The 15,804-nt window shown below is 44.3% G+C and overlaps 1 protein-coding gene across 2 annotated transcripts in view; it reads left to right on the forward strand.

Moving 5' to 3' along the window:
- Positions 1-7,199: 7,199 nt before the first annotated feature.
- lmbr1l (limb development membrane protein 1-like) overlaps positions 7,200-15,804 on the forward strand; it is a 140,507-nt gene continuing 131,902 nt past the window's right edge. The window contains exon 1 of one of the 2 annotated variants that reach the window (XM_072493778.1): positions 7,200-7,385. In XM_072493778.1, coding sequence (XP_072349879.1) covers positions 7,326-7,385 — 60 coding nt within the window. In that variant the 5' untranslated portion in view covers positions 7,200-7,325. The remainder of the gene's footprint in view (positions 7,386-15,804) is intronic. The other variant, XM_072493780.1, reaches the window with a different exon arrangement.

Consider the following 15,804-nt stretch of genomic DNA (forward strand, 5'->3'; position numbering starts at 1 on the left):
CTTTTTACACGTACATAAAAAGCAAGAGGGTAGCCAGGGAAAGGGTTGGCCCACTGAAGGATAGGCAAGGGAATCTATGTGTGGAGCCAGAGAAAATGGGCGAGGTACTAAATGAATACTTTGCATCAGTATTCACCAAAGAGAAGAAATTGGTAGATGTTGAGTCTGGAGAAGGGGGTGTAGATAGCCTGGGTCACATTGAGATCCAAAAAGACGAGGTGTTGGGTGTCTTAAAAAATATTAAGGTAGATAAGTCCCCAGGGCCTGATGGGATCTACCCCAGAATACTGAAGGAGGCTGGAGAGGAAATTGCTGAGGCCTTGACAGAAATCTTTGGATCCTCGCTGTCTTCAGGGGATGTCCCGGAGGACTGGAGAATAGCCAATGTTGTTCCTCTGTTTAAGAAGGGTAGCAAGAATAATCCCGGGAACTACAGGCCGGTGAGCCTTACTTCAGTGGTAGGGAAATTACTGGAGAGAATTCTTCGAGACAGGATCTACTCCCATTTGGAAGCAAATGGACGTATTAGTGAGAGGCAGCACGGTTTTGTGAAGGGAAGGTCGTGTCTCACTAACTTGATGGAGTTTTTCGAGGAGGTCACTAAGATGATTGATGCAGGTAGGGCAGTGGATGTTGTCTGTATGGACTTCAGTAAGGCCTTTGACAAGGTCCCTCATGGTAGACTAGTACAAAAGGTGAAGTCACACGGGATCAGGGGTGAGCTGGCAAGGTGGATACAGAACTGGCTAGGCCATAGAAGGCAGAGAGTAGCAATGGAAGGATGCTTTTCTAATTGGAGGGCTGTGACCAGTGGTGTTCCACAGGGATCAGTGCTGGGACCTTTGCTCTTTGTAGTATATATAAATGATTTGTAGGAAAATGTAACTGGTCTGATTAATAAGTTTGCAGACAACTCAAAGGTTGGTGGAATTGCGGATAGCGATGAGGACTGTCGGAGGATACAGCAGGATTTAGATTGTTTAGAGACTTGGGCGGAGAGATGGCAGATGGAGTTTAATCCGGACAAATGTGAGGTAATGCATATTGGAAGGTCTAATGCAGGTAGGGAATATACAGTGAATGGTAGAACCCTCAAGAGTATTGAAAGTCAAAGAGATCTAGGAGTACAGGTCCACAGGTCATTGAAAGGGGCAACACAGGTGGAGAAGGTAGTCAAGAAGGCATACGGCATGCTTGCCTTCATTGGCCGGGGCATTGAGTATAAGAATTGGCAAGTCATGTTGCAGCTGTATAGAACCTTAGTTAGGCCACACTTGGAGTATAGTGTTCAATTCTGGTCGCCACACTACCAGAAGTATGTGGAGGCTTTAGAGAGGGTGCAGAAGAGATTTACCAGAATGTTGCCTGGTATGGAGGGCATTAGCTATGAGGAGCGGTTGAATAAACTCGGTTTGTTCTCACTGGAACGAAGGAGGTTGAGGGGAGACCTGATAGAGGTATACAAAATTATGAGGGGCATAGACAGAGTGGATAGTCAGAGGCTTTTCCCCAGGGTAGAGGGGTCAATTACTAGGGGGCATAGGTTTAAGGTGAGAGGGGCAAGGTTTAGAGTAGATGTACGAGGCAAGTTTTTTACGCAGAGGGTAGTGGGTGCCTGGAACTCGCTACCGGAGGAGGTGGTGGAAGCAGGGACGATAGTGACATTTAAGGGGCATCTTGACAAATACATGAATAGGATGGGAATAGAGGGATACGGACCCAGGAAGTGTAAAGATTGTAGTTTAGTCGGGCAGCATGGTCGGCACGGGCTTGGAGGGCCGAAGGGCCTGTTCCTGTGCTGTACATTTCTTTGTTCTTTGTACTGGGGTCACATTTGCTACCTTCCAATCTGGCGGCACCATTCCAGCATCTATAGAATTTTGAAAGATGATTATTAATGCATCCACTATATAATGGGCTCATAGTAACCCAGTAAGCTGTTTTATCGTGAAAATAATTTTCAAGTCTTTTCGATTGACTTCAATCTTGCCCGTTTGCCGACTTACCTATTATCCCCCCTGTCTTGGTGCTTTAATGACATTTTAGAGGAATGAAATATTGTGATAAAGTTGTATTGCATAATAATGTTGAACATATATAGTAGTGAGAAGCAGCAATTAACAGAGTCTTCAAACTTGCTGATCAAAAAAACACAGAAACAATTGTGAACCACTCAGTCTTTGTCCTCTGGCCTAAAAAAGGCATGTTGAACAGAGACATCTGAGGATTCCAAAGCTTCTCACTGACAGTGAAGACCTATGTTGTTCAATCCATTTCCAATTCCACTTTGTTGCTCAGGAATCATTTCATCTGTCTACCCTGTGACATTACTGATAAAATTGAATACAATTACACATCTTCTGTGAAATAATTATATTGAATAATATCATGCACCCAGGGAGGCAAAAGTGTTCTAATTCCGCTAGAGAGTGAAAAATATCTTGTGCAGTTTATCTGAGCTGCAAGTATTGATTCTTTCTCCCAAAATTGAATTTACTGTCACCATGTTCATATGGTGCAGAACATGTTAATGAGGGTGAGGGGCAGCACGGTGGCGCAGTGGTTAGCACTGCTGCCTCACGGCGCCGAGGTCCCAGGTTCGTTCCCGGCTCTGGGTCACTGTCCGTGTGGAGTTTACACATTATCCCCGTGTTTGCGTGGGTTTCACCCCCACAACCCAAAGATGTGCAGGGTAGGTGAATTGGCCATGATAAATTGCCCCTTAATTGGAAAAAATGAATTGGGTACTCTAAATTTATTTTTAAAAATGTTAATGAGGGCTGAGGTAGTCGCCAAAATCAGTGTTAATGTCTGCACAGTATTATAAATAACTAATAGTGGGCAGCACGGCGGCGCAGTGGTTAGCACTGCTGCCTCACGGCACTGAGGTCACAGGTTCAATCCCGGCTCTGGGTCACTGTCCGTGTGGAGTTTGCACATTCTCCCCGTGTTTGTGTGGGTTTCGCCCCCACAATCCACGCAGATGTGCGTGGATTGGCCGCGCTAAATTGCCCCTTAATTGGAAAAAAATGAATTGGGTACTCAAAATTTAAAATAAATAAATAACTAATGGAATATTTTCCTGTCAAATTAACAATATTGCACAATGCTGTTAAAGTAAAATTTGTACTATCTGGGTTGTTTAACAATCGTGGTGTGATCACTTATAGAGCACTCACAAACTAACATTGCATTATATTGTTGCTGCTCTTCATATTAATTACCCAAGCTGACAATACATCAGATGACATTTGAAACCAGATACCAACAATGGACGTTATCACTTATTGGTACATTTCTGTAATTGGTGAATTGAGTGGTGAATTGTGAAAGAGGGAAAAAAATATAATGCATGGTTGAGGAGGAGGGTTAAGTGGGGTGGGGTGTGTCTGGGGAACAAGGGGAGAAGAGGAGAAGCACCAAGGCGCATGATTACTCTACCGGGCCCTGCAAACATCACTGGGTTTGATCCCCATTCTGACTGAGGTAGACATGGGCCCGCCTCCTCAGCCCAGACTAGTAAAAAAATCATGGTGCTTAGCTGTTGTCTGCGAAGGACGTACCTTTGGGTTGGGAACTCAAGAAGAATTTTGTTTTGTGCTCACATCTTTGCCTTCTGTGAAATTCACGACCACAGAAAGTAGTTGAGGCCAAAACGTTGTGTAATTTCAAGAAGGCATTAGATATAGCTCTTTGGGCTAAAGAGATTAAGGGATATTGGGAGGGGCGGTGGGGTGGGGGAGACGGGATGTGGGTATTGACCTTGATGATCAGCTATGATCATAATGAATGGCGGAGCAGGCTCGAAGGGCCGAATGGCCTCCTCCTGCTTCTATTTTCTATGTTTCAGCTGTCGGGCCTGAAGCTCAGAAATTCCTTCCTCTCAGCAACCTAGGCCAGTGAATGGGTCGCATGAGTGTCCCTCCTTCATCTCAATGGGCCACAAGATTGAAATCAGGATTGTTCACTAACCGTGACCCCATGAATAAGATCAAATAAATTTAATACATGCTGATAATTTCATAACAAGTTATAGAAAATGCTTCATCATTTATATATTAATAGAACTATCATCAACTTCAAACGGTAAAACTAAAATATTTGAGCTTTGTTTGGGTGCAGAGGAAGTCGATGGCTCACAGTTAATGTTGTGTGCAATCAACACATGCCTCGTCTCACTGTCCTTTACATGCAGATCACTTTTTTTTTTAAGGAGCAATTTAGTGTGGCCAATCCACCTAGCCTGCACATCTTTTTGGCTTGTGGGGGTGGGACCCACGCAGACATGGGGAGAATGTGAAAATGCCACATGGACAGTGACCCGGGTCCGGGATCGAACCTGGGACCTCGGCGCCATAGGCAGCATTTGCGAATAATAACTGTCCACTTGTGAAATAGGTCAATATTTCAGGAGGATAGGAACATAGGAGCATGAGTAGGCCATTCAGCCCATTAAGCCTGTTCCAACGTCACGATCATGATTGACCATCCACTTCAATTTGAATCACCCACAACGCATCTCAATCACAGTATTTCCATAACATTTAAGATATCTTTACTGTAAACAAGGATAGTATTTAAGCTAGAAGCAAATTACTGCGGATGCTGGAATCTGAAACAAAAACAGAAAATACTGGACAATCACAGCAGGTTTCACAGCATCTGTGGAGAGAGAAGGGAGCTTATGCTTCTAATCTGGATGACTCTTTGGAACTAAGGTCAGATTTATACTGCAGTGGAGGGAGTGTGGAGCGGTGGAGATTGACAAAGACGTTGCGGACAGAAAGACAAAGGGAATGTAAATGAGGGTGATCTGGGCTAAGAAGGGTGCTGATAAAGCTGGATGGGGATGTCTTGATTTTAAAAAACAGTAATTACGCAAGCCATACGTAATACGGCACAGTACGGTAACACAGTGGTTAGCACTGTTGCTTCACAGTGCCAGGGATCCAGGTTTGATTCCCGGCTTGGGTCACTGTCTGTGTGGAGTCTCCACGTTCTCCCCGTGTCTGCGTGGGTTTCCTCCGGGTGCTCCGGTTTCCTCCCACAGTCCAAAGACGTGCTGTTAGGTAATTTGGACATTCTGAATTCTCCCTCTGTGACCTGAACAGGTGCCGGAATGTGGTGACTGGGGATTTTCACAGTAACTTCATTGCATTGTTAATGTAAGCCTACTTGTGACAGTAATAAAGATTATTATTATTATATATCAAAAATAAAAACACTGGAAATCTAATGTGCAAATAATTTCTCCAGAAGCTTGCTAGGTTTCTGTCAGACTTTGTTTTTTTGCCAAAGCTAATCTGTTTGAGGTTCCAGTACTTCCCCGGAGCGGAGAAACTACGACATCTTCTTCGCAGCCTTCAACATGTCATAGATGAAGATGAACATCTTGCCATGGTCATCCCCACACCCCCACTACTTGCCTTCAAACAACCACGCAACCTCAAACAAACCATTGTTTGCAGCAAACTACTCAGCCTTCAGAACAGCGACCATGACACCACACAACCCTGCCATGGCAATCTCTGCAAGATGTGCCAGATCATCGACATGGGTACCACCATTACACGTGAGAGCACCAACCACCAAGTACGTGGTACATACTCGTGCAACTCGGCCAACGTTGTCTACCTCATACGCTGCAGGAAAGGATGTCCCGAAGCGTGGTACATTGGCGAGACCATGCAGACGCTGCGACAACGGATGAATGGACATTGCGTGACAATCACCAGGCAGGAATGTTCCCTTCCAGTCGGGGAATATTTCAGCAGTCAAGGCCATTCAGCCTCTGATCTTCGGATAAGGCGGCCTTCAGGACGCGTGCCAACGGAGAATTGCGGAGCAGAAACTTATAGCCAAGTTGTGCATACATGAGTACGGCCTCAACCGGGACCTTGGATTCATGTCGCATTACATTCACCCCCACCAGCTGGCCTGGGCTTGCAAAATCCTACCAACTCTCCTGGCTTGATACAATTCACACCTCTTTAACCTGTGATTATACCTCTCTCCGGTTGCTCCGTCTGGACCTGTAGACTTAATTACCTGCAAAGACTTGCATTCAAAGTATCGTATTGCATCATTGACTTTGTCTATGTATATGTTTCTGGAACCCACCTCTTTATTCCCCTGAGGAAGGAGCTGTGCTCCAAAAGCTAGTGATTCGAAACAAACCTGTTGGATTTTAACCTGGTATTGTAAGACTTCTTACGAGGTTCTGGGAGGTGAGAAATAAGACCAGATTCACATTTGATCAAAGCTTTGGCAAAGAGTCACCCAGACTCGAAACGTTCGCTCCCTTCTCTCTCCACAGATGCTGTCAGACCTGCTGAAATTGTCCAGTATCGTCTGTGTTTGTTTCAGATTCCAGCATAATTTGTTGTTCTCACATTTGGAGTTGAATCCAGAAAATGCTGTTGGAAAGGCGCAATCCAGGGACGACCTGATGCTAGGATTGCCTCCAGGTGGCAGTGTCTCTGTGCTGGTTTGCAGACTGCTATTGGTCAATTTGAATTTTCCTCTCTATTTAAATAACCGTTAGCTCCTCTGTGCACTCGTTGCAGCAAAAGGCTAAAAAAAAAAATCAGTTTTATAATTCAGTAGCCGAAAATCCAGTCATATTCCAGAAAATAAAAAGGGGAAACATTGAAAAAATGCAGGCTTTGTAAAATGAACACGTTTCTTCAGAATATGATCAGCTTTTATTTGAAGCTTTCTTCTTCTAGCCTTACTTGTTAATGCCAATAAAACCTGAGAAGGATATTCTCTCAATTTTGCACTTACAAAAGAATGTCCTTATACAAAGCGGCAGCACTTCCATTTCTTGTGTGTGGAGCTGAAACTTTTGGGGCAGATTTTAAATATAATTAAACTTCATTTTTTCAGTCAGATTTCCAATGGAAGCTGCTCACCAAATTAAAGCGCCGGGCCTCGTGTTGGGGCCAATGGGCTGATGGACAAGATCACAACCAATCAGAGGCGCAAACGCTTTGCATTGTCTATTGCTATTGGCGGAGGGCATCAGGCTTCGCACCAATCGGTACGCGCCTGAAGCCAGGCACAGCCAATCAGGCATCGTCGGCGGTGAGTTCTGACCAATCGTACGCCATGTCTCATTTGGGACGTCGGCTTCACCAATGGGATGCCCGGGGCTATGTTGGCTGCACGCAGCCAATCGGGGAGCGCGTTGCATAGGGCTGCTGCAGCTGGTGGCACATTAGAAGGCTGCAGCCGTGCGGGGCTCGAGCCGGAGCTGGACAGAGTGACAACTTCACAGACCCAGGGAAACAGGTCGCGCCTTTTCTTCGCCATGAAGGGTCGTGATGGAAGACGACGTTATGATTAGAGCAAAACTCTTCCACAACCGAGTTCGGGAGTGCATTGTAAGTTTTTGGACTTTTAGCAGCAATCGGTGTCCTTTAATTCTTAATCAAAAAGTCTCTTGCCCAGATTTCATCGCCCCCCAAGTCCTTTTTGGTCGTCAACTATCGCTTTGGTATGAAGAGTATTTCCTCCGAGATGAAGTTTATTCTAGAGCAATGTGGAACTATTCGTTTTGGTACGAAGAACGTGGGGAGAAACAGTTTGAGAAAATGCTTCGGATATAGGATTCGGGGCTTTCATGAGGTGTATCGAAAGGACATTTTTATATTTTATAAACTCCCAAAAGCTGTGCAGATTAGGTGGATTGGCCATGTTAAATTGTCCCTTAGTGTCCAAAGATCTGCAGATTAGGTGGATTGGCCATGTTAAATTGTCCCTTAGTGTCCAAAGATGTGCAGGTTAGGTGTATTGGCCGTGTTAAATTGTCCCTTAGTGTCCAAAGATGTGCAGGTTAGGTGGATTGGCCATGTTAAATTGTCCCTTAGTGTCCAAAGATGTGCAGGTTAGGTGGATTGGCCATGCTAAATTGTCCCTTAGTATCCAAAGATGTACAGGTTAGGTGGATTGGCCATGTTAAATTGTCCCTTAGTGTCCAAAGATGTGCAGGTTAGGTGGATTGGCCATGATAAATTGTCCCTTAGTGTCCAAAGATGTGCAGGTTGGGTGGATTGGCCATGTTAAATTGTCCCTTAGTGTCCAAAGATGTGCAGGTTAGGTGGATTGGCCATGATAAATTGTCCCTTAGTGTCCAAAGATGTGCAGGTTAGGTGGATTGGCCATGATAAATTGTCCCTTAGTGTCCAAAGATGTGCAGGTTGGGTGGATTGGCCATGTTAAATTGTCCCTTAGTGTCCAGAGATGTGCAGGTTAGGTGGATTGACCATGATAAATTGTCCCTTAGTGTCCAAAGATGTGCAGGTTAGGTGGATTGGCCATGTTAAATTGTCCCTTAGTGTCCAAAGATGTGCAGGTTAGGTGGATTGGCCGTGCTAAATTATCCCTTAGTGGCCAAAGATGTGCAGGTTAGGTGGATTGGCCACGCTAAATTGTCCCTTGGTGTCCAAAGATGTGCAGGTTACGTGGATTGGCCGTGCTAAATTGTCCCTTACTGTCCTGGGATGTGCAGGTTAGGTGGGGTTATGGGGATAGGATAGGGGAATCTGCCTGACTGGTGTGCTCTTCAGTGGGTTGGTGCAAACTCATGGGCTGAATGGCCTCCTTCTGCACTGTAGGGATTCTATGGATAGTTTACCCTCAGCTGGAAATGTTGTATCTGATTCTGGAAACTGCACTTTTAGGAAGCATGTGAAAATTTTGAAACTTCTTGTTGATGGAATAATCAAGAGCCAGAGGGCACTGATGGTAAATGACAAAAGTACCAAAGACAACATGAGTAAAAACCTTTTTCTTTTTGTTGCAGCAAATGGTTAGTATCTGAAAAGGTTAAAAAAACATAGTGGGCAAGGGAGTGCAACTGGGTGAATTGCTGTTTTTAGTGAGTTGGCCTCGACACATGGGATGAACAGCCAGATCCTTCTGGGTTGTAACTATTCTCTGATTCCATTTTCATTCTCAAGTATGCTGTCTGCAAAACAAGTGCCTCATGAGTGTGAGTGTCCACGTGTCTGCAAAGATTATAGTCCATGCTTTACAATGGAACACAGTAAGCCATTTTAGCTGTGCATAGCATTCATTGTTTGAGACTTTCTTGAATCTTTGCTAGGTTTGAAAACCAAGATGAGGTATTAGTTTATTTGTTTTATCAGGTGGGAGCATTTTGTTTTATAGAATTTACAGTGCAGAAGTAGGCCATTGGGCCCTAACCTGCACATCTTTGGACTGTGGGAGGAAATCGAAGCACTGGGAGGAAACTCATGCCAATACTCAAAAGACAGTGACCCAGGCTGGGAATCTAACCTGGGACCCTGGAGCTGTGAAACAACAGTGCTAACCACTGAGCCACCGTGCTGCCCTTTCAATCTTAAATTACTTATTTTGAAGTTGTCTATTGTGTGCTGTGTTGGGATCCTTTTTAGTACCCAGTTTTTTTCCAATTGAGGGGCAATGTAGTGTGGCCAATCCACCTATCCTGCATATCTTTGGGTCGTGAGGATGAGAAATCTCCAACTGGTAGGGTGGCACGGTAGTGCAGTGGTTAGCACTGGCCTCACGGCGCCGAGATCCCAGGTTCGATCCCGGCTCTGGGTCACTGTCCGTGTGGAGTTTGCACATTCTCCCTGTGTCTGTGTGGGTTTCGCCCACAACCCAAAGATGTGCAGGGTAGGTGGGTTGGCCACGCTAAATTGCCCCTTCATTGGAAAAAATGAATTGGGCACTCTAAATTTAAAAAAAGAAAAAAATCGCCACGTGGCTGCCTTCTCTGCTCTAAGGAGATGCCACCTACCTGGCTTCTCCATCTATCCTGATAACTATTCCTTCATTCCCTCGAACCATCCTGTCCTGTCTCCAAAACCTACACGGATGAAGAGAAAAGGGGCGGCTAAGGGTTGACTCTTGGACATGGTGTATGTGGATGAGCTAGAGACTCTGTAGGCGAGATGGGAATGGAACCAAAATGAGGCGATAGACAGGAAGAAAATGGGGAACGATGCCACGATGAATCTTGTGAAAAAAGACACCCAATTCTTTTTTCCAATTTAGCGTGGCCAATCCACCTAACCTGCACATCCTTTTGGGTTGTGGGGGTGAAACCCACGCAGACACTGGGAGAATGTGCAAACTCCACACGGACAGTGACCCGGGGCCGGGATCGAACCTGGGACCTCGTCGCCATGAGGCCACAGTGCTAACAGTGCTGTGAGACAGCAGTGCTAACCACTGTGCCTCCGTGCTGCCCCAAAAAAGACGTGTCTAAGTGGGACGTTGTGTAGTAATTGCAGGCTGAATGTCAAGTTTGCACATTCTCCAATGTCTGTGTGAGTTTCCTCTCGGTGTTCTGGTTTCCTCCCACAGTCCAAAGATGTGCAGGTTCGGTGGATTGGCTGTGATCAATTGCCCCTTGGTGGGGATAGGGTGCGGGATTGGGCCTAGGTGGGGTGCCCTTTCAGAGGATGGGTGCAGACTCGATAGGCCGATGATCTTCTGCACTGTGGGGATTCTATTAACAAAGGTGATGATTAGAAGTGAAGAGGTGCTTGGGATTGTGCTTGCACTCCAGGGTACTTGAGTAAAACCCAGTTGGCTGGACAGCTGGTTTGCGATGCAGAGCAAGGCTGACTGTGGGTTCAATTCCCGTACCAGCTGAGGTTATTTGTGAAGGTCCACCTTCTCAACCTTGGGAAAGCAGCCTATAGTCATCTGGAACTATGGAAACTTGGGTAATCCCAAAGAATTAGCTGACTTAAATACGCAACCAAAACATAAATATAAAAGTATATTTTGTTGGCGCTACAGTTATCGGGAGAAATAGTTGGAAGTTGTATCCTGGTTGATCCCTCTCCAAGACATCTGTCGCCTGATGCCAACATTTTTTTATAAATGGAGGTTATGCAATCAGTGTATGCCACTTGTAGCATCGTACAGTGGGTTGGTATAAAATTTGCTTCGGCATTGTCAATGTGGTGTATATAATCTGTTTACCCTACTTTGAATGAATTGTATCCGATACTGCTTTCAGGAATGCTTTCTAACCCAATATGGTGTTTTAGACTTGGTAAATTGACTGGCTTTTCAACATTTTGTGCTGACTTATTATATTTGGATTAACTTTTGGCATGAATATTTGCACTTGGCACCATTCTTCAGAAAAGTTTGTGACTTCCATATTGCGGACCATTGAACTCCAACGGGCGGGGAACAGAGGGAAGTAGATCCTTGGAAAATAGGTGGCAGGTTTAGATAAAGGATCTGGATTGGTGCAGGCTGGGAGGGCCAAAGGGCCTGTTCCTGTGCTGTAATTTTCTTTATTCTTTATAGCAGCAACACCCCACTGTGTTACTGGATATGTCAGTTAACTAACATTTTGAATCAGTGGAATTTAATTGCCTCTGTGCAATAAACTATTCTAATGGTTTACTGGATGAATACATTATCTAATGACCCATACTGACTAAGAGGATCTTTTGCTCGATCATGGCTGTGATGTGGAATCAACCCTAGGGTGGGGGTAGGGAGTGAGAGGTTGGGTGAGGTGGAGGGAATGAGTTTTAAAGTGCTTGTTGAGATACGAGGCACAAAGTTCTCTGTTTCTGTTACAACATGGAACCATAAAGTATACCTTTGGCCTGTTCATAGATGGGCATTCAATGCTGGCATTATCAAACCTGGTAATCCAATATATTATTGCTGACAGCAGCATTTGCTGGATTACTATAAAAGTGACTTTTGTGTTTTGTAGAATTACTGAGATAATCTATCACTTACAAGTGTTCAAAAGTTAACATCATGTGACATACTTGCAACAATGTGCGTCCTTTGGGTTTTCAAAAATCAGTAAATGCACATGACAATCAAAGATGCAAGAATGAAGTGCTGAAAATGACATTCCCACCCTCCCATGTTGGTGAAGAGAAAAGTGAATTGGGATCCTTCTTGTTGATCGCCTGCTGATAACACTTGAATCCAAGTAAGAAATCCTTAATTGTAAATGTCTTGGGAATGCACATTTTTAGCAAGGAGCTTGTATGATTAGATGAATCTGCAAATTACTGTAAGCATTGTCATGAGTTGTAGATTACAAAATCACACAGCAGGATTAGGATCAGAGGTCATCTGGAGGTTTTGCAACAGTTGCATTTTGATCCTGCTGTTCTTGTTCACAATGCAGGATCAAAATTGCCTATTTTGCAGAACAGTCAATTCCTTCTTTCCTTGCATTTTACAGTGTTATTTATCATTTCTAAGGATTAAGGTTGCCAATTGTATTCAATTTTTATCTCTGCCCTTCCCCACCCATTTTTATCTCTGCCCTTCTTCCCCACCCTCCTCCACCACCGTCCTATAGGTTCTCTTTAGATCATACACCACACCATGTCATACCCAGCTCCATTGGATCAACAAAATGACATGCCTCTAGGTCCCCTATTTCCCTGTAATTAGTTGCTAGGGAGTGCATGAGAATCACTTGGATTTGTATATTTTTTCCTTGCCCTGCGTTGTCTTCTAGCAATAGAGCTATAATTGGCAAGTTGCTGTTTGCTGTAATGTGCGATTGAGAGTACACCTATCTACTGTCTTGTTTTCAAGGTTCTTTCATGCTTTCAAGAATTACGTAGTTTCTCCTCCAACATTCTTCCTGCCACCTGTTCTGTTCCATAAGAACCATGTCATTTCCGCTACTAACCCAAATGTCTAATCCTTAGATATAGATTGGCATTTGCTTTTCTTGTGACCTTTGGCAGCAGTAGCAATTTTAGTCCTATTTCCTGACTGTTATTGCACAATTCCCTAGGGTACGGTTTTTAAAGCCGACTTGATTGCTTGTAGGAAATGGGGAGAATTTAAACCTGATTGAAGCATAATTTAGATCTTGGAATGAGATTTCCTGACCATCTGTTACTTTGTAGACTTTATGCAATGTTTTTTTCCATAAATTTAGAGTATCTAAATCATTATTTTTTCCAATGAAGGGACAATTTAGCGTGACCATCCACCTACCCTGCACATCTTTGGGTTGTGGGGGTGAAACCCACGCAGACACGGGGAGAATGTGCAAACTCCACACGGACAGTGACCCAGAGCCGGGATCGAACCTGGGACCTCGGTGCCGTGAGACAACCGTGCTAACCACTTGCGCCACCGTGCTTCCCTTGCTTCATGCAATGTTGAGCCAATTATTGTAAATTCAAAGTGGTGAAGGAAGATGCTGCTGGACGTTGAATGCTGGCAAACTGTTTGCCCCTGTGAACATCATGGGTGAATCCATCCCATTCCAGCTGATCTTGTACATATACTTTTCAGTAGGCTTTGAATGGTGCTTATGAACAAAATGGGGTTTTTTTTTTTGTTCCCCCAGATGCATTGAAACCTATTGTAGCTGAGATTGGCTCACTGCAAAGATCAGTGATTGAACCTGGAAACATCCAATATGTATGACTCTGTTGCATCTCATTTTGATTTCTTGTGGAGTAGAAAAATGTTCATAACTTGGTTTTGTAACTGGATTGGGTTTATTTTAAGCATTTGAACAAACAAAGAACATTTTTTGTGATCCATATTCGTGCTGGTACAACCACTCCTAGGTGACGTATATTGCAAATTGTGTGCCAACTGAATTTGCACAATACCCCCTGCATTTTGAGCACCCTTAAATTCACCAGACTGTTCATTTTCCACACTGACATCCTTTGTGGATTGTACGACTGTAGTGCTGCAGCTTTGCGCTGTGCACTGTTGCTAACTTGGAACCGTATTGGAAATGGCTTTTCAGAAATCTCAATAAAAGCAAGCAATGGGAATTTTAGTCTTATTGTACTTGGTTGACTTGCTGATATTGCTCATTGAATTTCTTGTGGAAATTGGCCCAGATGAATTTACTCTGGTTTGGGGTTTCTTGTAGACTTGACTCTATTCAGAGATGAGTATTTTATATATTCACAATGGAGAAGGGTTTGTTGTAGAGAGAAATTAATAATCTCCTGCAATTGAGAAGAGAATGATATTGGTGGGATGCATTGATGAGATAGATGAGGTGGCTATAGATTTCGGGGGTGGTGGGGGGGGGGGGGGGGGGGGGTGTTGGTTAGCTCAAATTGGCTCAAAGGCTAGTGTGTGGTGCAGAATGATGCCAACAGCATAGGCTCAATCTCTGTACTGGCTGTAGTAGTTCATGGCGATCTGCCTCCCCTTGCTCCATGCTTGATGTGGAATAGTGTCCCTCAAACTATATAAACAATTGTGTGTGTGGATGCACCTCGCTCTTTTTTTTCTCTCTCCTGGAGAGAGATGCTTATGGTCCTTTGTGGACTATGGCAACGTCAATGCTGTCTAGAAAGCATATTATATCTGTTGTGTTATAAGCTAGCATGATTGACAGGACAGTCCGTCTGTATTTAGCTTTGAGACTGGCTCCAATGAAAAATGCAATTGGCTGGGATTGGGGGTAAAAGAAAGATCTGCAGGTGTGGGAAAACTGAAATTGATTGACAAATAGTGGGGTTTATGACTAGCCATGATCTTATTGAATGACCTACTCGTCCTATTCTTCTGATCTTGTGAAATGCTGGAAATGCATAAAATCACTCAGCATCTTGAGGGGGAAAAAAGTGGATCAGTGAATGCCTGGCGATCAGGCCAATGAGTCACCGAAGTGAGTTTTGCATCTTCTAACAACTGTCGGCGATGCCTATAGCTTGGTGCTAAACCAGACTCTTGAGCGATGAATTGGGACTTGAGAAACCAGTTTCTCGACCAGAGTAACGAACAAAGACAGGATGTCCTCTTTGAACATTAAATACACCCTGGACAGGCAGTTGCAAAGCATACCACTGCCCCAGTGCTGTTGAAAATCTAATCATGCCTCTCCAAACTTTGGATTATTCTGATGCTTATCTTGCTGTTTTCCATCCTCCACCCAAATGTATCCAAAATTCAGCAAATATCATGTTGCACGTTAAGGCAGCTTATCCATTGTCCTTTACTTTTTCAACAGTCCTTTTTGTTGACCTACTTCCAGGTACCCCATGAATTTCAATTTAAAATATTCTTTTTCACCATTACAAATTCCTTCAAAAATAATCCTTTAATTGTTCATATTCTTAAACCTGTGTGTGAAGGGTGTGGGTAATGGCTACGTTACTGGTCTAATTATCCAGAGACAATAGTTGAAATCATCTTCACACTCCCAGCAACGCGGTTGCCGTTTAACTGCCCTCTGCAATGGACTAGGAAGCATTTGAGAGTGTCCGTTCTCTCTCTCGTTCTCTCTCTCGTTCTCTCTCTCGTTCTCTCTCTCGTTCTCTCTCTCGTTCTCTCTCTCGTTCTCTCTCTCGTTCTCTCTCTCGTTCTCTCTCTCGTTCTCTCTCTCGTTCTCTCTCTCGTTCTCTCTCTCGTTCTCTCTCTCGTTCTCTCTCTCGTTCTCTCTCTCGTTCTCTCTCTCGTTCTCTCTCTCGTTCTCTCTCTCGTTCTCTCTCTCGTTCTCTCTCTCGTTCTCTCTCTCGTTCTCTCTCTCGTTCTCTCTCTCGTTCTCTCTCTCGTTCTCTCTCTCGTTCTCTCTCTCGTTCTCTCTCGTTCTCTCTCTCGTTCTCTCTCTCGTTCTCTCTCTCGTTCTCTCTCTCGTTCTCTCTCTCGTTCTCTCTCTCGTTCTCTCTCTCGTTCTCTCTCTCGTTCTCTCTCTCGTTCTCTCTCTCGTTCTCTCTCTCGTTCTCTCTCTCGTTCTCTCTCTCGTTCTCTCTTTCTCGTTCTCTCTTTCTCGTTCTCTCTTTCTCGTTCTCTCTTTCTCGTTCTCTCTTTCTCGTTCTC

Source organism: Scyliorhinus torazame, chromosome X, assembly GCF_047496885.1.
Source record: "Scyliorhinus torazame isolate Kashiwa2021f chromosome X, sScyTor2.1, whole genome shotgun sequence".
In the NCBI taxonomy this organism is placed as follows: domain Eukaryota; kingdom Metazoa; phylum Chordata; class Chondrichthyes; order Carcharhiniformes; family Scyliorhinidae; genus Scyliorhinus; species Scyliorhinus torazame.